General features: G+C 41.0%; 3 protein-coding genes across 4 annotated transcripts in view; 2 read left to right on the top strand and 1 right to left on the bottom strand.

The window, feature by feature from the left end:
* The window catches only part of KIF15 (kinesin family member 15), an 80,523-nt gene extending 65,823 nt beyond the window's left edge, over positions 1–14,700 (bottom strand). For both annotated transcript variants that reach the window (XM_055079951.1, XM_007120816.3), the window contains exons 1-5: positions 14,552–14,700; positions 8,516–8,558; positions 7,840–8,023; positions 5,219–5,295; positions 1,246–1,283 (exon numbers count right to left, since the gene is read on the bottom strand). In XM_055079951.1, coding sequence (XP_054935926.1) covers positions 1,246–1,283; positions 5,219–5,295; positions 7,840–8,023; positions 8,516–8,558; positions 14,552–14,570 — 361 coding nt within the window. In that variant the 5' untranslated portion in view covers positions 14,571–14,700. The remainder of the gene's footprint in view (positions 1–1,245; positions 1,284–5,218; positions 5,296–7,839; positions 8,024–8,515; positions 8,559–14,551) is intronic.
* Positions 14,701–14,766: 66 nt separating this feature from the next.
* Positions 14,767–23,220, top strand: LOC112067137 (uncharacterized protein KIAA1143 homolog). The gene is made up of 3 exons (XM_055080006.1): positions 14,767–14,940; positions 18,475–18,661; positions 23,024–23,220. The coding sequence occupies exons 1-3, from the start codon at positions 14,833–14,835 to the stop codon at positions 23,218–23,220; spliced, it is 492 nt and encodes a 163-aa protein (XP_054935981.1). The 5' UTR covers positions 14,767–14,832.
* A 15-nt stretch (positions 23,221–23,235) lies between these two features.
* Positions 23,236–26,106, top strand: part of LOC102983191 (uncharacterized protein KIAA1143 homolog) — a 6,497-nt gene continuing 3,626 nt past the window's right edge. The window contains exon 1 of the mRNA XM_007120815.4: positions 23,236–23,404. Coding sequence (XP_007120877.1) covers positions 23,297–23,404 — 108 coding nt within the window. The 5' untranslated portion in view covers positions 23,236–23,296. The remainder of the gene's footprint in view (positions 23,405–26,106) is intronic.

The raw sequence follows: 26,106 nt of genomic DNA, 5'->3' as shown, positions 1-26,106 counted from the left end.
ACCAAGGAAGACGTACAGATGGTCAAGAGGCACATGAAAAGATGCTCAACATCACTAATTATTAGAAAAATGCAAATCAAAACTACAATGAGGTATCACTTCATGCCAGTCAGAATGGCCATTATCAAAAGAGCTGGAAACAATAATTGCTGGAAAGGGTGTGGTGAAAAGGGAACCCTCCTGCATTGTTGGTGGGAATGTAAATTGATACAACCACTATGGAAAACACTACAGAGGTTCCTCAAAAAACTAAAAATAGAATTACCTCTGTCACACAGAGTGAAGTAAGTCAGAAAGAGAAAAACAAATACCATATGCTAACGAATATATATGGAATCTAAAAAAAAAAAAATGGTACTGATGAACCTAGTTGCAGGGCAGGAATAAAGAGGTAGACATAGAGAATGGACTTGATGACATGGGGTGGGAGGGTGAAGTTGGGCAAAGTTAAAGTAGCATCGACATACATACACTACCGAATGTAAAATAGTTGGCTGGTGGGAAGCAGCAGCATAGCACAGGGAGATCGGCTCAGTGCTCTGCGATGACCTAGAGGGGTGGGATAGGGACGAAGGGAGGGAGGTTCAAGAGGGAGGAGATATGGGGACACGTGTATGCGTATGGCTGATTCGCTTTGCCATGCAACAGAAACTAACATGGTATTGTGAAGCAATTGTCTCCAATAAAGATCTATTAAAAAGAATAATAGAAAATGTGGTATATTCATATAATAATCTATTATACAGCAATGGAAATTAACTAGTACTACATGCCATAACATTAGTGAATCTGTAAAACCTCAGGCTGAGAGAAAGAAGCCATACATAAAAGAGTAAATACAGTAAAATTACATCTGTAGAAGTGCAAAAACAAGCAAAACTAGTGATGACAGAAGTCAGAGTAATACATATGTCAGGCGACAGCAGTGGGAGTAGTTACTGACTAGGAATCTTGGTCTGGGTAGTGGTTATATAGGTACATAATATATAAAAATTCATTAAATCCACTTCAAAAATTGTTCATTGAGCACATACTCTGTGCTAAGCATTGAGCTGGGAACATAGCTAAAAACACAGACTTTGCTATAATGGAAGTCACAATCTGACAGAAGCTTGGGAAATAACCCTAATTTTATGAGGTCAACATCATATACCAGAAAGTATTCCTTTCCAAAAAATATACTAAGTTCTGTCATCACAGAAAGAGTAGACTAAGCCAGTAAATGTTAATCTCTAATTTACTTACCCATCATAGTAAATGTTTTCCCTGAACCAGTCTGTCCACTGTAAAAAAGAATGTTTCATATATTATTTTCACACATGAAATTTAGAAGACTACCCTATTTTAATATGGTCTACTAGTATATAAATTTTCCCCACAAAGAACTAATTGTCTTTCTTTTTAAAAATTATATCAGGTAAAAAGTGAATGATGTATTTTCTTTCTCTCCTATTCTACCACTAAGACTTAACCACTCTTAACTGTCTAATACATGCTTCTGGATTATTCAGACATGGCCATCAGAGTTTTCATTTAATTTTTATTTACAAAATTGGAATGATGCTATTCATACTTCTCTGCAACCTGTTTTTTTCCCTTAATTTTTATCTCACACATCTTTCTATGTTGGTAAATAAAGATGTGCCTCTTTATTTTTAATGGCTACATAGCATTCCATGAATGTACCATAATTTATTTAATCAGAACCAACCAGACTTTTTTTTTCCAATTTTTGCTATTCTAAATAATGCAGCAATTCTCTTCCTAAATTCTGCCTTTAAAAGATACTAAGATGTCTTCATTTAAAAATAAAACAATTAAAAACATCCTTATGCTATAGGCTTGATTTTTTTTTTTTTTTTTTTTTGTATAGTGTCATATCTCCTCAGGTACACCAAGAAACAGGAGAAACAAAAAACTAAAAAAATTAAAATTTAGGGACTTCCCTGGTGGTCCAGTGGGTAAGACTCCATGCTCCCAATGCAGGGGGCCCAGGTTTGATCCCTGGTCAGGGAACTAGATCCTGCATGCATTCCACACCTAAGAGTCCACATGCCACAACTAAGACCTGGTGCAGCCAAAATAAATATAAATAAATATTAAAAAAATAAAAACAAAATAAAAATTTATGTAGAAGATAGATGTCAATTAGGATGTTAAATGTGTTTACATTGGATTCATGGCACAAATATAAAATTTTGAGTTTACTTTTTGGTTCAATGCCCCAAGAGCTAGAAAACAGTATAATCTAGTTGTTTACCTCTTCTTTCGGAAGTAGGGGGAAAAAAGTTCTTCAGTTAACTCAGAATAAGAAATGGATATTGTTGAGCGTCCTGCTTGAAAGTGAAGGGGACACTACTAACAATAACTCTAGAATTGAGACTGTCTAAAGTAAACCAGAAAGTATGCTCACCCAACCAATAAATCAATGCTCACTTCTCTCCGTATGTTTCTCATTTCTGCCCTTTGACTACCAAAAGCAATTTTCAAATTAAATATTATAATTAGTATGCCTAAGGATCTTCAAAGAAAACAGTTCTGAAGATATATAATCTCTGGTAATTGTGGCTCTTATTTCAAATTGATTTTTGAACTTTACCATTCAAAATATTCTGTGGAAAAAATAATTCTTTTTCTTGAGAAGACATGAGAAAATGGTTATCTGCTTCACTGGTCAAGAGAGAATATTTAGTTCTGCTGAACACAACTGAAAAGTAAGCATGAAAGGCAAAGGCAAATTTTCAAGGAAGAATTTGTGCACAAGATGAATCCAAGCTTTAAACTTATTTTTTATTTTCTTGTATTTTGAGCCAATTACAGATGAACCAAGGGCACACACACAAAAAAAGCATCAGCAGCTGCTCAAAATTAATTACATAATTCACTACATCCTATTAAAAACCTCTGGTTCTAAATAAAATTAGGAAGTCTATTGCTAGAAGAAAAGGAAAAAATAATTGTACTACAAATTATATTCCTATTTATGAAATAAATCTGAAATGATTCACCTTGTAAAAAAAAAACTGACCTTGTAGAAATGCCAAGGTTGTCAGCTTACATTCCAACACTAAACCTAGAGCAGTATTTTAAGGCTGCCAGCATTTAGAAATTCAGAATCATCATGCACTTTTTTTTTTTTTTTTGGCTGCGCTGTGAGCCTTGTAGGATCTCAGTTCCCCGACCAGGGATTGAACCCAGGCCCTCAGCAGTGAAAGCACCAAGTCCTAACCACTGGACCACCAGGGAATTCCCATCATGATGCACTTTCAATATATATTTGGAAGACAGATTAACAGTTTCTCATACTATATGACCCAGCAATGTATTCCTACGTATTTACTCAAGTGATTTGAAAACTTATGTTCACACAAAACCCAATATTTGAATGTTTGTAGCAACTTTATTCATAATTGCTAAAAACTGGAAGCAACTAAGATATCCTTTAACAGGGGAGTGAATAAAAAACCTGGTAAAGCCACACAGTAAAATATTACTCGGCAAAAAAAAAAAGGAAAGAAAGAAAAAGCAAAAGCTACTGATGCATGCAACAACATAGACAAATCCTAAATGAAAAAAGCCAGAACCAAAAGGCTACATATTGTATGATTCCAATCATATGACACTCTGGGAAAGGCAAAGATATAGGAATGGAAAATTTATTAGTGTATCCAGAGGTTGCAGGGCAGGGGAGTGGCTCACTATGAACGGGACAAACAGGAGGAACTTTGAAGGTGGAGGGACTGTTCTCTTCAATAGGGGTGCTAAATGCTTGTGTCTCTGCATTTGTCAAAACACTATGCAACTGTACATCACAAAGGGTGAACTTTAAAGTATGCAAACTAAATAAACAAACAAAACACATCAACTAGGATGTCAGAGACCCCAGGATGGAATGTATCTAATTGAATTACAAGTTCCTGACATACTGCACTGAAAGGTGTAGGTGGAAAACAGGCTGGCCTAAGTAAGTTTACAAAATGAGGTTTTGACTAGAAATTGTAGGACTTAAGGAAAAAAAAAAGGATCTGTACATAAGCACTGCACGCAGTAAATTTGTTCTTCACAGGGATACAGGCTAACAATTCTGAAACTGCTTTACATGTGTACTGAGGATGAACAAATAAATAAACGGATGGTAGCAGTGGGAGCCCGGGTTTCTCACTGTCAGCAAGAGAAGTTACAGATAAACAAGAAAGGAAGGCTAGAATGAACCCATGTGGATTCTAAACCCTTGGATTAGAGTCACAGACATCAGTATGAACTCAAGTTTACCTTACTGTATATAGAAATGGATAGAAACAGAAACAATTATAGATACGTCTGTATACATGACTTAGTATACATACATATATTACCTAGCTCTGTATGCTGAAAAGGCCTAGAAGCAATGACACTCCAGTAGCAACAAACACACCGAGTGCCCTTAGTTTCTAAACACCATTCTCCAATAAAAGGAACCAGGGCTCCTTGCCAAAATGGCTGATTCTAGTCTCAGACAGGGAAAATATAAGATGAGCCAGGAGCATACTGTAGCATCATAAAGGAAGTGCTCAAAAAACAAAAGGATGTGACATGTCAAAGGCATACAGAAACCAACCTCAAAAAGCTCCCAATGGCCAAGCTATAACAATGTAAGCCAACAAGATAAACATAATGTAGCATTAGATTATAACCCAAAGTATGAAATAAATATATGTAAGTCCATACCATATAAATGAATGAATGAATTAATGGGGGCAAAAAGACAAATCTTCCTTACAGAAGAATCCCAGATAACATGTAGAACCTCTCCAGGAGGTAGAGTTTAATCCCGTCCACCTTGCTTACACAGGTGGGGCCAATAAGATCACATGAGTCCTTAAAATTAAAGAACATGCCCACCTCAGTCAGAGAGCAACGTGACTAAGGAAGAGCAAGAGTTGCATGTCATTGGCTTGGAAGATGGAGAAAGGGGGCTGTAAGCCAAATAATGTAGATGGCCTCTAGAAGTCAGAAAACAGATTCTCCTCTAGAGCTTTCAGAAAGGAACACAGCCCTGCTGACACCTTTATTTTAGCTCAGAGACCGGCATCAAACTCCTGACTTACAGTACTGTAAGACAATAAATTTGTGTTGTTTCAAGCCACTAAGTATGTGGTCATTTGTTACAGAAGCCATAGGATACAAATAGAAGCACTTTCTATTGTACCCTTGTATAAGGAAACAGTGAACAACTTACTATGCAAAGATGGTACCATTATAGCCACTCATGCAAGACTCCACAATGCCTTTGGCCACAGTTGAGAACACAGACTCCTATAAATGTTAAGCACCAAATATGTTAACATTTCACAAAAATGAAAACATTTCTCCTAAACTACATTCTAAAATATAATAAAATTTGTGTGCAAATTTTCATTTGCAATAACATGAAAATTATATCTACTATAGGAAAAAGGCTAAAATAGCTAAGATGATAAAACTGTAAACATAATCATGTCCATTAATCTCTTATGCAGTTATAGATTTAAACCTCACACCTAGAGTTTATATAGAATTTAGCATACTGCATGCAATATTATACTGGTATTAGCATAAAATACATAGCCCTATATGTTCTTCAGTACTTTTCCCACAAGCTTATACTAAATAATCAATATCTGATTTTTATTTTCATTTTTATATATAAATAGATGCAGCCTTATCAACAATGCAAGAATTCGTAGATCTGCATTGTCTAGTATAGTAGCCATGAGCCACATATGGCTACAGAGCACCTGAAATGTGGTTAGTCCAACTTGAGATGCGTTATAAGTATAAAACATACACCAGTTTTGGAAGACTGAACATGAAAAAAAAAAGAATGGAAAAATATCTCAATAACTTGCTTTATGTTCCTTACATGTTGAAATGGTATTTTAGATATACTGGGTTAAATAAGATACAGAATTTAAACTAATTTTACCTGTTTCTTTTTTACATTTTAAAAATGTGGCTACTAGGGAAATCCCTAGTGGTCCAGTGGTTAGGACTCTGCACTCTCACTGCTGAGGGCCCGGGGTCAATCCCTGGTTGGGGAACTAAGATCCTGCAAGCCGCACAGCACGACCAAAAATGTGGCTACTAGAAAATGTTAAATTATATATATGCCTCAGTTTCTATTTCCATTGTTCAGCCATGCCCTAGATGAAAAAAGATCTAAAGATCTACATGTCTCACTGAAAACATCCATGTGTATGAGGGAATAATCAAGATGTGTGATGTCCAATGCAGTAGTCATTAGCCATATGTGGTTATTACTTAAATTAATTAAAATTAAATAAAAATTAAAAGTCAGGTCCTCAGATGCACTAGTCATATTTCAAGTGCTCAACAGCCACATGTGGCTAGGGCATCTGAGAAATTAATAATCTGAAAAGGTGAATTTGAAATTTTAATTAATCTTAATTAATTTAAACTTAAATAGCCATGTGTATCTAGAGGCTAATGTAATGGACAGCACATTTACAGAACATTTCCATCACTGCAGAAAGTTCTATTGAATAATGCTGACTAGATTTTAACTAAATTGTCCTTAATTAGAAAAAGTTATTGACACCATAGCAATCGTTTTTTTTTTGGCCACGCCTTGTGGCATGTGGAATCTTACTTCCCCAACCAGGGATCGAACCCATGCCCCCTGCATTGGAAGCGTGGAGTCTTAACCACTGGACCGCCAGGGGAGTCCCAACACCATAATAATCTTAAATCAATCACTCTCTGCTATGGATTGAATGTCTCCCCAAAATTCAAATGTTGAAACACTAATCCCCAACGTGACGGTATTTGGAGATGGGGCCTTTGGGAGGTAATCAGTCGTGAGAGTGGAGCCCTCAGGATAGCAGTACAGGCACACCTTGGAGATATTGTGGGTTCGTTTCCAGATGAGCTCAATAAAGTGAATATAGCAATAAAGCAAGTCACATGAATTTTTTGGTTTCTCAGTGCATATAAAAGTTATATTTGTACTATACTGTAGTCTATTAAGTGTGCAATAGCATTATTTCTAAGAACACAATGTACATGTCTTAATTTAAAAATACTTTATTGCTAAAATATGCCAAAACAATTACAATAGTAACATCAAAGATTACTGATCACAGATCACCATAATATAATAATAACAAAAAAGAACAAAATATTTCAAGAAATATTGATCAAAATGTGACACAGACATGAAGTGAGCAGTGCTGTTGGAAAAACGATGGTAATGGAGTTGTTCAATGCAGAGCTGCCACAAACCTTCAACTGTAAATAAACACAGTATCTGCAAAGTGCAACAAAGTGAGATATGCCTGTAGTGCCCTTATAAGAAGAGACACAGGGAATTCTCTCTCTCCACCATGTGAGGACACAGTGGAAGGCAGCTGTCTACAAGCCAGGAAGTGAGTCCTCACCAGACGCTGGATCTCTTGCACTTGATCTTGGATTCCCAACCTCCAGAACTGTGAGAAATAAATGTTTGTTGTTTAAAGCACCCAGTCTATGATATTTGTGTAATGGCAGCCAGAACTAAGACACTCTTCTTAAACTAGGCAGTTCAACTTTACTTATCAATCATCCAAGTGGCTCTGAAACGTACACCTTCACCAACCTCCATCACAGGTTGGAGACGGAAAATAAAGCAGGCTTGTCATTCTAGTACAAAGTCTGATGAAGGAAGAAAAATATTTAATAATATTAAATTTTAAATATTTATGGAATGTTTGAGCTTCCTTATCTGAAATCTGTCAAACTAAAGAGACCAGAAGTGAAATCCTCCCAAATAACAGAATCTTATACGTTCCAAATGAAAAGTTGAGTTCCCAAAATCATCATTACCTGAGTGGTGTCCATTTCTGCCACATGATCAAATATGAAGGTTTTGGGCTCAGGGTTGGAGTGCAGCCGGACAGTCGTAGAGGACAGCACAGAAAGGCATAAGTTTTGCTCTCCATCAGCTGATCCAGAACCCTCTGTAGGTGGGCGAATTCGCACAAAAACTTTGATAGCATCGCCTTCATTACTAAAGACAAAAAAAATATAGCAGCTAAGTTTACTGGAGAAAAAGGATCTAAGCCTCATATTGCCTCTAGTGTTTCTATTCTGAGTTTCCCCAACAAGGTCCGAGACCTACCCATTTACGTTTACCTTTTTTCAAGAGTCTCACATAACCCACACCCTTTACTGATTTGCTTCACATCAGCCAACTTCAAAAGCCTATACTTGAAATCATCTGAAAGGCAGCTCTAAGCTCTGCTTGTCTCTGACTTCCTTTTTAATAGCAATAATAAAATAAGTCATCCCAAGGGAGAATTATGTTACTGATTCCATCTTTTAGCCTGGAAGGTGAGGGGACAGGGGCTGGGGAGGAGATGTGATTTTTCCATATTTCCAGGTAGCCAAGGACAAAGCTTAATGCTGAAACAAGGAACCCTTACTTATTATGCTAAATGGTTGTTTTAGGAATACTACATCCCTAATTCTTTTGGTCTCATCAACAAGATTTTTTCCTTACCTTGGTTGGTTAGACTGACAATTTGTCACACTTCGTAACTCAGCTAGAAAAAAAGATAAGAAGTCATTAAAGGTTTTTAAAAGTACAACATGAAAACCCCATTCTTCTAGCCTATTCTTCAGTTGCTGACACTCAGTCTCCCGGCTCCCTGGCCTGGGCGTGACAGGGGACAAGCCTAGATCTTCCACTCCATTCTAACTGTAAGCAGATAGGTTAGGGGGTCCCCGGAGAAAGAGAACCAGGAATGGCTTTCTTGACATAAGAGAACCCATTCTGGTCTAAGCCATTTTGTGGTCTAAGCCTGGCGCAATGCTTGCCCTCAAACAGGTCTCAGTAATTAATGACCTTAAGGGAGGAAATGCAGAAACAAGGAGGAGCAGTCGAGAAACCACACTGCAGCCTTGAGGCAGCGTCCAGGTTCCTCAAGGGATATACGTAATAATATACCTTTGAGTTCTGCAGGAACTAAGGCCCATAGTCAGGTGGAGGATGGAATTACGATGGTGACCCTCCAGACTTCTATCGACTAAGGCTTGGACTCTGTCGACCTTTGCCCCAACTCTATGCTAAATTTCCTCAGTTCAATCAAGTCCCTTCATGGATATGTATGCTTAGCTTAAAACTTCCCCGATTTTGCTGTTCAGGGAGAGACTGCTTTGGGAAAGATCCCGGTATTCTCCTCTTGCTGTAAGTAATAAATCCTAGAGGATGGGGAGACCAGTACCCAGAGTTGCTACAACATATTATCTAAGATGTCAAGTTTCTAACAAAAAAATTACAAGGAATTCAAAGAAACAAGAAAGCATGATCCATAAACCAGAAAAAAAGCAGGCATCAGAAACTGTCTGTGAGAGTGTCTACATGCTGGGTTTGTCAGGAAAAGACTTCTAAGTAGCCATTATAAACATGTACAGAACTAAAGGAAATCAAAATTAAGAATTAAAGGAAGGTATGAGGACAATGTCCACATCAAATAGAGAATATCAATAAAGAAAAATTATAAAAAAGAAACAAATGGAAACTCTGGAGTTGAAAAGTGTATCAAGTGAAATAAAAATTCGCTTGAATGGCTCAAAGTAGATTTAAACTGGCAGAAAAAAGAACAAGCAAGCTCTAAGATAGATCAATAGAGATTATTAAAGTCAAAGAACAGAGATAAAAAAGGATGAAGAAAAGTGAAGTGAGCCTCACAGAAATGCGGGACGCCATTAAGCATACCAACATACATAGATGGGGAGTATCAGGAGAAAGAACAGAAGAGAAAGAAAGAGAAAGAACAGAAAAAATTCAAAGAAATAATGGCCAAAAACTTCCCCAATTCATTGAAAAGCAATCTACACATCCAGGAAGTTCAACAAATTCCAAGAAGAATAAACACAAACAGATCCACAGACACATCATAGTAAAAATGCTGAGAGTCATTATTTATGAGAGAACCACAATCAGATTAAAAACTGACTCTCAGCAGAAACAACAGAGGCCAGAGGAATTAGAGAGTTTGTTGTTAGAAGGCCCACCTTACAAGAAATAGTAAAGGAAGTTCTTCAGCCTGAAAGTAGTGACCACAGACAGTAAAATTCAAATCTACATGAACAAAATCAAAGAGCACCAGGTAACAGCGATTATGTAATTATAAAAAACAAAAGAAATGCCTGTTTTCTCCTCCCCTTACTTGATTTAAAGAACAATTGTATAAAATAATATGTACATAATGTATTGTTGGGCCGACAACATATAGAAACATATGTATATTTGCCAATAATAGCACAAAGAAGGTGGGTAGGAACAAAGCTGTAACAGCCTAAGGAAATGACTGAAGATGGTAAAGTAATGTATTGTTGGGTTTTTAACAATAGATGTAACTTGTTTAACAATAATACCAAAGAAGGGGGTGAAAGGGAATAAAGCTACATATCCCCTGCTCGCTGCAAGTAGAGAAAGCCAGCACACAGCAACAAAGACTCAACGCAGCCAAAAATAAAAGCTGACACTGTTAAGATGTATATGTTAAACCCTAGAGCAATCATTAAAAAAAAAAAAACTTAATAAAAAGAAAGCAGGGAGTTCCCTGGTGGTCCAGTGGTTAGGACTCCACACTTACACTGCTGGGAGCACGAGTTCGATCCCTGGTCGGGGAACTAAGATCCTGCATGTGGCGTGGCCCCCCTTCCAAAAAAAAAAAGGGCAGTAACAAAATGGAAATAGAGTCACAGACGTAGAAAACAAATTATTTATGGTTACCAGGGTGTAACAGGTGGGGAGGGATAAATTGGGAGATTAGGATTGACATATACACACTACTATATATAAAATAAATAACTAATACGGACCTACTATATAGCACAGGAAACTCTACTCAATACTCTGTAATGGCCTACATGGGGAAATAATTTTAAAAAGAGTGGATATATGTATTATATATATGTATAACTGATTCACTTTGCTGTACACCTGAAACTAACACAACATTGTAAATCAACTATAATCCAAAAAAAATTTTTTTTAAAAAGCAGTAAAGGTGGAACAGAGAAACATAAAAAACATGTGACACATAGAAAATGAAAAGTAAAATGGCAGATGTGAATACAACCAAATCAATAACAACATGTGAATGGATTAAACAACCCAATCAAAAGGCAGAGATTGTCAGACTAAGGTGAAAAAACATGCTCCAACGATATACTATCTAAAGGAAACACACTTTAGATTCAAAGATATAAACATAATGGAAAGTAAAAGGATGAAAAAAGATTATCTCATGCAAACAGCAATCACAAGAAAGCAGGAGTGGCTGTACAAGTTTCAGACAGACTTTAAAAGAAAGTTACTAGAGATAAAGAAGAACATTTTTTATAATGATAAAAGGGTCAAACTACCAGGAAGATAACAGATATAAACATATACTCAGGGACTTCCCTGGTAGTGCAGTGTTAAGAATCCACCTGCCAACGCAGGGGACACGGGTTCGAGCCCTGGTCCAGGAAGATCCCACAAGCTGCAGAGCAACTAAGCCCGTGCACCACAACTACTGAGCCTGTGCTCTAGAGCCTGCGAGCCACAACTACTGAAGCCCACGCACCTAGAGCCCATTGTCCACAACAAGAGAAGCCACCGCAATGAGAAGCCCGTGCACCGCAATGAAGAGTAGGCCCTGCTCGCCGCAACTAGAGAAAGCCCACGTGCAGCAACGAAGATCTAACGCAGCCAAAAATAAAATTAATTACTTAAAAAAAAATAACAAACATATGTTCACCTAGTAACAAAGCACCAAAATACATGACAAGAAATGAAGGGAGAAACAGACAATTCAACAATAAGAGCTACCATATGACCCTGCAATCCCACTCCTGGGCACATATCCAGAGAAAAACATGGCCCGAAAGGATACATGCACCCCAGTGTTCATTGCAGTGCTGTTTACAATAGCAAAGACATGGAAGCAACTAGATGGATAAAGAAGATGTGGTACATATATACAATGGAATATTAGCCATTAAAAAGAATGAAATAATGCCATTTGCAGCAACATGGATGGACCTAGAGATTGTCATACTGAGTGAAGATAAGTCAGACAGAGAAGGAGAATATCACTTATATGCAGAATCTAAAAAGAAATGATACAAATGAACTCATTTACAAAACAGAAACAGACTCACAAACTTAGAGAACGAATTTATGGTTACCAGGAGGGAAGGGTGGGGCAAAGGGATAGTTAGGGAGTTTGGGATTGACATGTACACACTACTATATTTAAAATGGATAACCAACAAGGACCTACTGTATAGCACACGGAACTCTGTTCAATGTTATGTGGCAGCCTGGATGGGAGGGGAGTTTGGGGGAGAATGGATACATACATACATATATATATATATATATATATATATATATATATATATATATATATATGGCTGAGTCACTTTGCCCTGTACCTGAAACTGTCATATCACAACATTGTTAATTGGCTATACTCCAATATAAAATTTAAAGTTAAAAAAAAAAAAAGAAGAATTTCGAGCAGGCAGATGACACAATCAGAAAATAAAATAAAATAAATAAAATATATATATATGTAACTGAATCACTTTGCTGTACACCTGAAACATTGTAAGTCAACTATATTTCAATAAAAATAAACAAACAAACAAAACTTAGACGCTTACTCTGCAGTCCAGATAGCTATGGATCATCTAACCAAATATGATTAAGTTCAGAAAGGGACTCTTAACCTCAGCCAATTTCATGAGGATTATTTCACATTCTCATTTCTCTGATTTCAGTCAGCAACCCATGGTGCCAGTGTTGTCACAAGAAATAACCTTCATGAGCACAAAAGTAAGAGCTGCAGGGAGCACTGCATGGGCTCTCTCCTTCCCTATGTTCCCACTTCATGTTCCCGGTCTCTAGACTGCTGGGAATGCACTTACCTGGGATGTCATCAACCTCAACTTTGCTAACAAACTTAAAGGAGTAGGAGCGTTCCCCATGGAAATCACAACCATCATAAAGGGGAGCTGTGAATACCCTTGCTCCCATCACTTAAAAAAAAAATTTATTTATTTATTTATTTATTTTTGGCTGTGTTGGGTCTTCGTTCCGGTGTGCAGGCTTCTCATTGCGGTGGCTTCTCTTGTGGAGCATGGGCTCTAGGAGTGCGGGCTTCAGAACCCATGCGGGCACATGGGTTCAGTAGTTGTGGTTCGCGGGCTCCAGAGAGCAGGCTCAGTAGTTGTGGCGCATGGGCTTAACTGCTCTGCAGCATGTGGGATCTTTCCGGACCAGGGATCGAACCCGTGTCCCCTGCATTGGCAGACGGATTCTTAACCACTGCGCCACCAGGGAAACCCTACCATCACTTCTTGATGTGTACACACAGGACAGAGTCTTTAACACAGTCACATACATATGTCACTTTCCATTAAATAAACAGATGCTCTAATATCACAAGCATCAATTCTCTTGCTTGAGTCCAGATTTACTGAACACTGTGATTGTGCAGAAAGCGCGATCAACATTTTGCTCCAATAACGTACCAATTTGTGTGCTAGTATTTCCTGAATACTGAAAATGGGGGAGGAAGAGGAACATTTTAGATGGGAAAAGAGAGCATAATGAGGTGTTAATGGTATGATGGACCTAAAAGGTAACTAAAACAACAAACATATCAGGAAAGAATTGCAATTGACAGCTAAAAGCATTAACGTTATTGAAAGGTTCAAACACCAAAAATTCACCATTTCTTCAATCTTCTAACATAGGCATCGCCGTGTTACCATTCATACCATTCACAAAGATCCATCTAATCAGCTCAAAATCAGCTTTAAAAAACCAAGACTCCTTAAAGGGTTAGGCGATGTAAGAGGCACGTACACAGGAACAGCAAAGGACCAAGAAATTAGTAAAATTGAACGGTTTATCAAAAGCAAAAATGACAGGCTCCCTTCCATGAGAAAAAGGAAGAAATTGAAGGAGTCTCCTGGAGAAGAAAAAAGGGACTGTGAGAATATAAATACACTACTGAATTCTGTGCTTTAAAAGTCCCTTACCTAAGGAGAGTCCACAGCGGATCCTCCAAAAGAGAAAGACATGCTTGGAACAAGAATAAGTTCTTCCCTTCAGGAAAGTCAGTATTGTGGAAATACGCAGAAGGTAGTGAGAGCTGGGGCCGACCCTCAGGCGAAGACATCTAGAGAGGCAGCCCGGGTCCGGACTCGGGAAGAGGCCAGCGACGAAACGGCAGGTCCGAGAACGGGAAGGAAGAACCAGTAGGTCGCTTAAGAGTCAAGCGCCTGGATGAGGGCTCGGTTCCGGTTCTCTGCTCAGCCCCAGAGCTTAGAATTGCGCCAGGCTCGTAGCGTGCGCCCAACACATAGACGGAAGGGAAGAGAGCTGATCCATTAGTGTATTATCTTGGAGAGACAGAGGGAGATTTCAAACATCCCCCGCCGCTCAGTCCGCTCCGGCCCTTCCCCCCCAGCAGGAAAGCTCGTATTTGGGGGCGGAGACGGGGTCACGAAGCCTGGGCTTCTCACTTACTTTTGCAGCCGGACGCCATGGTGCCCTCACCCCGCGATCCCGAGACCGACGGACCGACTGCCCTCACTTCCAGCCCAGCCGCGCGCGGAGATTCCGCCCACTCAAGATGGCCGCGAATTTAAATTTGGCGCTCAGGTCGGACGTTGACGCCAGCACGGAGGCTGCCATGTTGACAGGCCTTGCGTCAGGGGCGGTGCCGACGTGACGTCACGAGTACGCGCCGTCGCCTCTGTACAGTCTCCAAGCGGCTGGGGGGGATCCTGTTTTTCCGTAGCGCGGCTATGAGCAAGCGGAACCAGGTGTCGTACGTGCGGCCAGCCGAGCCGGCGTTCCTGGCCCGCTTCAAGGAACGGATCGGCTACGAGGAAGGGCCCACGGTAGAAACCAAGGTGAGCCCGGGCCAGTCCCGTTACCGCAGAAATGCGGCCCGCTCCGCCAGTTCCAGCTTGTGGCTTGACTTGGAGGCCAGATACTGATGGGTCCCTCCTCGCACCCGCCCCCTAGTCCGAGTGTCCTCGGACCCCAGGCTGGTCATCTTCAAACAACTACTGCCTCTTTCGCCCAGGAAGCTATTTGTCGTTTTCACAGTGCTGCTGTGTTCTTGAAAATGACTTCACGCAGGTAAAGCGCCTCGTCCTTGGTAGACGGTTAAGAAAGATCATTTTCCTCTCTCTTCGTTTTCACTTGCTTATCCCATAACCTGTAGTTAGCAGTGTGGGTGGTAGCATCGTCCCATTTTTCAGGTAAAGAAACTGAGGCCACTGGATCAAATGCCCTGATATCCTAAGCCTTGAGTCTGGAACGTCCTTAAGGAATGCCCTAGATCTACTTCTGTGCTTGTTGTCACCAAAAAAAAAAAAAAAAAAATTCAGAAACGGAAAGCAAAAACCTTGAATATCTTGGATCTCAATAGAAGAAGAGGAGCTTCAGGAAGGAGCCACACCTGGATAGTTTAGAAACGGGGATCGGTGGGAAGCAACTTCTAAGCCCCCCCAGGCTCCTACCCGAACTGATTCACATCAGAATCTGCCCTACCTTTTTTAATAGAAAGAGACTATTATGCTTAGGGCATGTGTGGAGAAATAGAGAATTTATTTAGCACTTTGTGTCTAGCACTTGCACAAAGACCCACCCCTCAAGTCACTTAGTAGGACACAAGATTGACTTAAGTGCAGTTAATCCAGTGAGTATGTGCTAAACCCAGGCACTGGGCCAGGCTCTGAAAGGAGGAAGAGATGGATCTCCAAAATGCCCTGTTCTTTAATACCTTCCTGCCTGCCTCATCTCAGCCTTCACAGGTCACCACCTCAGTGAAGCCCATTGAACCTCCCCCAGACAGTATCTCCTCCTCTGTTCTTCTCTTCACTCTATCCACATCTTATCTGCAATACTCATCATTCTGCATGGCAACTACTTGCTCTCTTGGGTATCTCCACCACTAAATCGAACACTCTAAGTATCTTAATCCCTCTATATTTTCCTAGTACAGTGCCTGTGGCACCAAGTAATGGGTGACAAGTTACATTGGTTAGATGACTGTGGTTATCGTCAGGCAAGGCTTCATGGAGGAAGGGACATTTAGATTGAATCTTGAACATGGGTAAGTCAGCAGGTAGAGATGGAAGGAACAGCATGGGTAAAGGTGTAGAGATAGTCACGGACTGACTGTTTAGAAGTGATTGAGGGACTGATAGAGGTGAGGCCATATGGACTATTCAGTAGGCAACAAGGAGCATGTTTGGATAGAGATAACATGATCAGGGAGTGACTGGTCCCCAGGACCAAAAACAGTGACGATGGCAAAGAGGATGAGGTTTGAGAAAAGGGACATGGTTTCAGCAATGAGAATATGGACCTAATTTTATAGTTTGCTTCAGGTCCCAGTGATGATCATGTGTGTGCCTAGTTAACACCTTGAAGATTGCAGCTTAGAATGCTATCTTAGGAGAACTCGGGGGCGGGGGGAAGCTTTCCAATTAATATCAGTCATTCGGGCTAACACATTTGATCAACAGACTTTTCCGTAGACAGATGTCCCAGGTTCCTGTGTTTGCGAAACCAACTTCATTCTTAATCATTTTGGCAGTATAATCATTCTAGGAATCTGTTAACAAAAAGAGTTTCATGGGAAATCACTACGTAATTATAATTTATAGTTTAAGATTATAGCCGTGGTTATTGACTGAGGCCAGATCCTGCAGGGCTTTGTTGCCCTGCTTGGGAGACAAGGAAGGCTCTGTGAGAGGTGGAGTAACAAGCTATTTGAATAATGTGTGGTGGGTGTGCATGCCTTTCAACCTAGCATTTCCATTCGAGGAATTTATCTATGTACACGTTTGCAAAAGTGAACAAAAACATGTGCAAAAATTTTATTATAGTAGAAAAAAACTAGAAACAACCAAAATTTTTACTTACAAAGAATTGGTCAAATAAACCATGAGATAACCATATGTATAATTAAATACTGGGCAGTGATTTTTAAAAATAGATGATGCCATATGTATCTCAAGGCATTGTGCAAAGATTTTTTTGAGTAAAAAAGTTGGGTGAGTGGGGCTTATATGATGTATGACATTTTTTAAAAATCTCAGTCAACTAGCCAAATACTACCATTTGTTGCACCTGTAGAGTCAGTGCATGGTTTCTGTTGTTATTTTCTGTACTTTTTTATGTTTGGTAAATTTCATAATTTAAAAAGAAAGAAGAGGGCTTCCCTGGTGACGCAGTGGTTGAGAGTCCGCCTGCCGATGCAGGGGACGCGGGTTCGTGCCCCGGTCCGGGAAGATCCCACATGCCGCGGAGCGGCTAGGCCCGTGAGCCATGGCCGCTGAGCCTCTGCTCCACAACGGGAGAGGCCACAGCAGTGAGATGCCCGCGTACCGCAAAAAAAAAAAACAAACAACCTTTGACACATAAGTAGATTCAGTGGCAACCTCTAGGAAGGCAGGGTAAAAGATAAAAATAAGGGGAAAATAATCTGAGCAGTGACATCAGAGACTATACATTATAGGGGAAATAGATTTCACAGAGTCAGTTCAGCCAAGTCACTGAACAAATAAATAAACGGAGCAAACAACAACAATCCCTCAGGGGATATCAGTGTCCACAGTTGCTACAATATATTAACAAAATGGTCCAGTTTTCAATTAAAAATGACAAGATGTGTTCAGAAACAGGAAAGTCTGGGAGGATCCCACATGCCGCGGAGCGGCTGGGCCCGTGGGCCATGGCCGCTGGGCCTGCGCGTCCGGAGCCTGTGCCCCGCGACGGGAGGGGCCACGGCAGTGAGAGGCCCGCGTACCGCAAAAAAAAAAAACAAAAAACAAAAAAATAAAAAAATAAAAATAAGAAAGCGAGTCATATAGTAGTATGTTCCGTGTCTTGTTTGTATACAAAATGTTTTCTATACCTCCATATTTTTGTACACTTAGAATAACACTTAGGATACCCACCAAACAAGCTACTGGAAGGGGGTAAAGAGCAGAAGTAAGTGAAGGAGGACCTTTTACTTGCCGTTTTCTGTACTTTGGTGGTGTTTATTTTTTGTCACACTTTGAGATGTAAATGAAAAGGGTTGATGAAGAGCAGAGAGAACTGCTGTAGTCAGCACTACCCTGAGTAGGCTGAATGCTGGTAGAACATGAAGCAGAGGGCCCCTGACATCAGGAACTGCAAGCTGGGGTCCTGCTGAAATGGAAACCATTTCCCTTGGACAGGCACCCCAGGATAACTGGCAGGTGGACCTCTTCCCTACTCTGGTGAGGTTAGATTCTTAAGAGTTACTTGAAAATTCATTGCCAAACACATTTAGTCAATAAAGTTATTACCCTTCTCACTCTAGTAATTACAGTTTCTCACAGAGACAGTGGTTGTATTTAGTTCAAGGTCAGCAACTTAAATGTTATGTTTGTGTTTTTTCCTAGAGAATCCAGCTTCAGCTCCCAGGTGAAGATGGTGATCACAGTGACAAAGAAGATGAACAGCCCCAAGTGGTGGTTTTAAAAAAGGGAGACCTATCAGTTGAAGAAGTCATGAAAATTAAAACAGAAATAAAGGCTGCCAAAGCAGGTATGTCTGAAAGCTGGTTTTTCTACCAACTTAACCAGTTAGGTATGAAATCATTTTATACAGTGGTATGGTATGTTTGAAGGAGACAGTCCTAGGTTCAAACTTTAGCTTTAACACTTACCAGATGTGTTACCTTTTACAAGCTATTTCACCTCTCAGCCTCAGTTACCTCATCAGTAAAATGGGGACAAGTTGTGCCCACTTTACTGGGCTGTTATAAGGATTAAGTGCAAATTTAAGTAAAAACATCCTGTTTTTTAAAAAAAATACCTGGTTAGGTTTACAAACTAGTCAACAGAGGTGTATTTAATTAGTGCCTGAAGTGTGGTATGCTATATAGTATTTTTTTCATTATTTGTAGTATTTATTACATTGCTTTAGTAGGAAATGCTGGAGTTCCAAACAATTGCTTTTCAAAATACTTAAAAAATATAGCCTGGGGCTTCCCTGGTGGCACAGTGGTTGAGAATCTGCCTGCCAATGCAGGGGATACGGGTTCGTGCCCCGGTCCGGGAGGATCCCACATGCCGCGGCCTTCCAAAAAAAAAAAGGGCAGTAACAAAATGGAAATAGAGTCACAGACGTAGAAAACAAATTATTTATGGTTACCAGGGTGTAACAGGTGGGGAGGGATAAATTGGGAGATTAGGATTGACATATACACACTACTATATATAAAATAAATAACTAATACGGACCTACTATATAGCACAGGAAACTCTACTCAATACTCTGTAATGGCCTACATGGGGAAATAATTTTAAAAAGAGTGGATATATGTATTATATATATGTATAACTGATTCACTTTGCTGTACACCTGAAACTAACACAACATTGTAAATCAACTATAATCCAAAAAAAATTTTTTTAAAAAAGCAGTAAAGGTGGAACAGAGAAACATAAAAAACATGTGACACATAGAAAATGAAAAGTAAAATGGCAGATGTGAATACAACCAAATCAATAACAACATGTGAATGGATTAAACAACCCAATCAAAAGGCAGAGATTGTCAGACTAAGGTGAAAAAACATGCTCCAACGATATACTATCTAAAGGAAACACACTTTAGATTCAAAGATATAAACATAATGGAAAGTAAAAGGATGAAAAAAGATTATCTCATGCAAACAGCAATCACAAGAAAGCAGGAGTGGCTGTACAAGTTTCAGACAGACTTTAAAAGAAAGTTACTAGAGATAAAGAAGAACATTTTTTATAATGATAAAAGGGTCAAACTACCAGGAAGATAACAGATATAAACATATACTCAGGGACTTCCCTGGTAGTGCAGTGTTAAGAATCCACCTGCCAACGCAGGGGACACGGGTTCGAGCCCTGGTCCAGGAAGATCCCACAAGCTGCAGAGCAACTAAGCCCGTGCACCACAACTACTGAGCCTGTGCTCTAGAGCCTGCGAGCCACAACTACTGAAGCCCACGCACCTAGAGCCCATTGTCCACAACAAGAGAAGCCACCGCAATGAGAAGCCCGTGCACCGCAATGAAGAGTAGGCCCTGCTCGCCGCAACTAGAGAAAGCCCACGTGCAGCAACGAAGATCTAACGCAGCCAAAAATAAAATTAATTACTTAAAAAAAAATAACAAACATATGTTCACCTAGTAACAAAGCACCAAAATACATGACAAGAAATGAAGGGAGAAACAGACAATTCAACAATAAGAGCTACCATATGACCCTGCAATCCCACTCCTGGGCACATATCCAGAGAAAAACATGGCCCGAAAGGATACATGCACCCCAGTGTTCATTGCAGTGCTGTTTACAATAGCAAAGACATGGAAGCAACTAGATGGATAAAGAAGATGTGGTACATATATACAATGGAATATTAGCCATTAAAAAGAATGAAATAATGCCATTTGCAGCAACATGGATGGACCTAGAGATTGTCATACTGAGTGAAGATAAGTCAGACAGAGAAGGAGAATATCACTTATATGCAGAATCTAAAAAGAAATGATACAAATGAACTCATTTACAAAACAGAAACAGACTCACAAACTTAGAGAACGAATTTATGGTTACCAGGAGGGAAGGGTGGGGCAAAGGGATAGTTAGGGAGTTTGGGATTGACATGTACACACTACTATATTTAAAATGGATAACCAACAAGGACCTACTGTATAGCACACGGAACTCTGTTCAATGTTATGTGGCAGCCTGGATGGGAGGGGAGTTTGGGGGAGAATGGATACATACATACATATATATATATATATATATATATATATATATATATATATGGCTGAGTCACTTTGCCCTGTACCTGAAACTGTCATATCACAACATTGTTAATTGGCTATACTCCAATATAAAATTTAAAGTTAAAAAAAAAAAAAGAAGAATTTCGAGCAGGCAGATGACACAATCAGAAAATAAAATAAAATAAATAAAATATATATATATGTAACTGAATCACTTTGCTGTACACCTGAAACATTGTAAGTCAACTATATTTCAATAAAAATAAACAAACAAACAAAACTTAGACGCTTACTCTGCAGTCCAGATAGCTATGGATCATCTAACCAAATATGATTAAGTTCAGAAAGGGACTCTTAACCTCAGCCAATTTCATGAGGATTATTTCACATTCTCATTTCTCTGATTTCAGTCAGCAACCCATGGTGCCAGTGTTGTCACAAGAAATAACCTTCATGAGCACAAAAGTAAGAGCTGCAGGGAGCACTGCATGGGCTCTCTCCTTCCCTATGTTCCCACTTCATGTTCCCGGTCTCTAGACTGCTGGGAATGCACTTACCTGGGATGTCATCAACCTCAACTTTGCTAACAAACTTAAAGGAGTAGGAGCGTTCCCCATGGAAATCACAACCATCATAAAGGGGAGCTGTGAATACCCTTGCTCCCATCACTTAAAAAAAAAATTTATTTATTTATTTATTTATTTTTGGCTGTGTTGGGTCTTCGTTCCGGTGTGCAGGCTTCTCATTGCGGTGGCTTCTCTTGTGGAGCATGGGCTCTAGGAGTGCGGGCTTCAGAACCCATGCGGGCACATGGGTTCAGTAGTTGTGGTTCGCGGGCTCCAGAGAGCAGGCTCAGTAGTTGTGGCGCATGGGCTTAACTGCTCTGCAGCATGTGGGATCTTTCCGGACCAGGGATCGAACCCGTGTCCCCTGCATTGGCAGACGGATTCTTAACCACTGCGCCACCAGGGAAACCCTACCATCACTTCTTGATGTGTACACACAGGACAGAGTCTTTAACACAGTCACATACATATGTCACTTTCCATTAAATAAACAGATGCTCTAATATCACAAGCATCAATTCTCTTGCTTGAGTCCAGATTTACTGAACACTGTGATTGTGCAGAAAGCGCGATCAACATTTTGCTCCAATAACGTACCAATTTGTGTGCTAGTATTTCCTGAATACTGAAAATGGGGGAGGAAGAGGAACATTTTAGATGGGAAAAGAGAGCATAATGAGGTGTTAATGGTATGATGGACCTAAAAGGTAACTAAAACAACAAACATATCAGGAAAGAATTGCAATTGACAGCTAAAAGCATTAACGTTATTGAAAGGTTCAAACACCAAAAATTCACCATTTCTTCAATCTTCTAACATAGGCATCGCCGTGTTACCATTCATACCATTCACAAAGATCCATCTAATCAGCTCAAAATCAGCTTTAAAAAACCAAGACTCCTTAAAGGGTTAGGCGATGTAAGAGGCACGTACACAGGAACAGCAAAGGACCAAGAAATTAGTAAAATTGAACGGTTTATCAAAAGCAAAAATGACAGGCTCCCTTCCATGAGAAAAAGGAAGAAATTGAAGGAGTCTCCTGGAGAAGAAAAAAGGGACTGTGAGAATATAAATACACTACTGAATTCTGTGCTTTAAAAGTCCCTTACCTAAGGAGAGTCCACAGCGGATCCTCCAAAAGAGAAAGACATGCTTGGAACAAGAATAAGTTCTTCCCTTCAGGAAAGTCAGTATTGTGGAAATACGCAGAAGGTAGTGAGAGCTGGGGCCGACCCTCAGGCGAAGACATCTAGAGAGGCAGCCCGGGTCCGGACTCGGGAAGAGGCCAGCGACGAAACGGCAGGTCCGAGAACGGGAAGGAAGAACCAGTAGGTCGCTTAAGAGTCAAGCGCCTGGATGAGGGCTCGGTTCCGGTTCTCTGCTCAGCCCCAGAGCTTAGAATTGCGCCAGGCTCGTAGCGTGCGCCCAACACATAGACGGAAGGGAAGAGAGCTGATCCATTAGTGTATTATCTTGGAGAGACAGAGGGAGATTTCAAACATCCCCCGCCGCTCAGTCCGCTCCGGCCCTTCCCCCCCAGCAGGAAAGCTCGTATTTGGGGGCGGAGACGGGGTCACGAAGCCTGGGCTTCTCACTTACTTTTGCAGCCGGACGCCATGGTGCCCTCACCCCGCGATCCCGAGACCGACGGACCGACTGCCCTCACTTCCAGCCCAGCCGCGCGCGGAGATTCCGCCCACTCAAGATGGCCGCGAATTTAAATTTGGCGCTCAGGTCGGACGTTGACGCCAGCACGGAGGCTGCCATGTTGACAGGCCTTGCGTCAGGGGCGGTGCCGACGTGACGTCACGAGTACGCGCCGTCGCCTCTGTACAGTCTCCAAGCGGCTGGGGGGGATCCTGTTTTTCCGTAGCGCGGCTATGAGCAAGCGGAACCAGGTGTCGTACGTGCGGCCAGCCGAGCCGGCGTTCCTGGCCCGCTTCAAGGAACGGATCGGCTACGAGGAAGGGCCCACGGTAGAAACCAAGGTGAGCCCGGGCCAGTCCCGTTACCGCAGAAATGCGGCCCGCTCCGCCAGTTCCAGCTTGTGGCTTGACTTGGAGGCCAGATACTGATGGGTCCCTCCTCGCACCCGCCCCCTAGTCCGAGTGTCCTCGGACCCCAGGCTGGTCATCTTCAAACAACTACTGCCTCTTTCGCCCAGGAAGCTATTTGTCGTTTTCACAGTGCTGCTGTGTTCTTGAAAATGACTTCACGCAGGTAAAGCGCCTCGTCCTTGGTAGACGGTTAAGAAAGATCATTTTCCTCTCTCTTCGTTTTCACTTGCTTATCCCATAACCTGTAGTTAGCAGTGTGGGTGGTAGCATCGTCCCATTTTTCAGGTAAAGAAACTGAGGCCACTGGATCAAATGCCCTGATATCCTAAGCCTTGAGTCTGGAACGTCCTTAAGGAATGCCCTAGATCTACTTCTGTGCTTGTTGTCACCAAAAAAAAAAAAAAAAAAATTCAGAAACGGAAAGCAAAAACCTTGAATATCTTGGATCTCAATAGAAGAAGAGGAGCTTCAGGAAGGAGCCACACCTGGATAGTTTAGAAACGGGGATCGGTGGGAAGCAACTTCTAAGCCCCCCCAGGCTCCTACCCGAACTGATTCACATCAGAATCTGCCCTACCTTTTTTAATAGAAAGAGACTATTATGCTTAGGGCATGTGTGGAGAAATAGAGAATTTATTTAGCACTTTGTGTCTAGCACTTGCACAAAGACCCACCCCTCAAGTCACTTAGTAGGACACAAGATTGACTTAAGTGCAGTTAATCCAGTGAGTATGTGCTAAACCCAGGCACTGGGCCAGGCTCTGAAAGGAGGAAGAGATGGATCTCCAAAATGCCCTGTTCTTTAATACCTTCCTGCCTGCCTCATCTCAGCCTTCACAGGTCACCACCTCAGTGAAGCCCATTGAACCTCCCCCAGACAGTATCTCCTCCTCTGTTCTTCTCTTCACTCTATCCACATCTTATCTGCAATACTCATCATTCTGCATGGCAACTACTTGCTCTCTTGGGTATCTCCACCACTAAATCGAACACTCTAAGTATCTTAATCCCTCTATATTTTCCTAGTACAGTGCCTGTGGCACCAAGTAATGGGTGACAAGTTACATTGGTTAGATGACTGTGGTTATCGTCAGGCAAGGCTTCATGGAGGAAGGGACATTTAGATTGAATCTTGAACATGGGTAAGTCAGCAGGTAGAGATGGAAGGAACAGCATGGGTAAAGGTGTAGAGATAGTCACGGACTGACTGTTTAGAAGTGATTGAGGGACTGATAGAGGTGAGGCCATATGGACTATTCAGTAGGCAACAAGGAGCATGTTTGGATAGAGATAACATGATCAGGGAGTGACTGGTCCCCAGGACCAAAAACAGTGACGATGGCAAAGAGGATGAGGTTTGAGAAAAGGGACATGGTTTCAGCAATGAGAATATGGACCTAATTTTATAGTTTGCTTCAGGTCCCAGTGATGATCATGTGTGTGCCTAGTTAACACCTTGAAGATTGCAGCTTAGAATGCTATCTTAGGAGAACTCGGGGGCGGGGGGAAGCTTTCCAATTAATATCAGTCATTCGGGCTAACACATTTGATCAACAGACTTTTCCGTAGACAGATGTCCCAGGTTCCTGTGTTTGCGAAACCAACTTCATTCTTAATCATTTTGGCAGTATAATCATTCTAGGAATCTGTGAACAAAGAGAGTTTCATGGGAGATCACTACGTAATTATAATTTATAGTTTAAGATTATAGCCGTGGTTATTGACTGAGGCCAGATCCTGCAGGGCTTTGTTGCCCTGCTTGGGAGACAAGGAAGGCTCTGTGAGAGGTGGAGTAACAAGCTATTTGAATAATGTGTGGTGGGTGTGCATGCCTTTCAACCTAGCATTTCCATTCGAGGAATTTATCTATGTACACGTTTGCAAAAGTGAACAAAAACATGTGCAAAAATTTTATTATAGTAGAAAAAAACTAGAAACAACCAAAATTTTTACTTACAAAGAATTGGTCAAATAAACCATGAGATAACCATATGTATAATTAAATACTGGGCAGTGATTTTTAAAAATAGATGATGCCATATGTATCTCAAGGCATTGTGCAAAGATTTTTTTGAGTAAAAAAGTTGGGTGAGTGGGGCTTATATGATGTATGACATTTTTTAAAAATCTCAGTCAACTAGCCAAATACTACCATTTGTTGCACCTGTAGAGTCAGTGCATGGTTTCTGTTGTTATTTTCTGTACTTTTTTATGTTTGGTAAATTTCATAATTTAAAAAGAAAGAAGAGGGCTTCCCTGGTGACGCAGTGGTTGAGAGTCCGCCTGCCGATGCAGGGGACGCGGGTTCGTGCCCCGGTCCGGGAAGATCCCACATGCCGCGGAGCGGCTAGGCCCGTGAGCCATGGCCGCTGAGCCTGCGCGTCCGGAGCCTGTGCTCCGCAACAGGGGAGGCCACAACAGTGACAGGCCCGCGTACCGCAAAAAAAAAATAAAAAAATAGGGCTTGCCTGGTGGCGCAGTGGTTGGGGGTCCGCCTGCCGATGCGGGGGTCGTGGGTTCGTGCCCCGGTCCGGGGAGATCCCGCGTGCCGCGGAGCGGCTGGGCCCGTGGGCCGTGGCCTCTGGGCCTGCGCGTCCGGAGCCTGTGCTCCGCAACGGGAGAGGCCACAGCAG

The sequence above is a fragment of the Physeter macrocephalus genome, chromosome 18, assembly GCF_002837175.3.
Source record: "Physeter macrocephalus isolate SW-GA chromosome 18, ASM283717v5, whole genome shotgun sequence".
Taxonomy (NCBI): domain Eukaryota; kingdom Metazoa; phylum Chordata; class Mammalia; order Artiodactyla; family Physeteridae; genus Physeter; species Physeter macrocephalus.
This window is presented reverse-complemented; position numbering and strand designations above follow the sequence as displayed.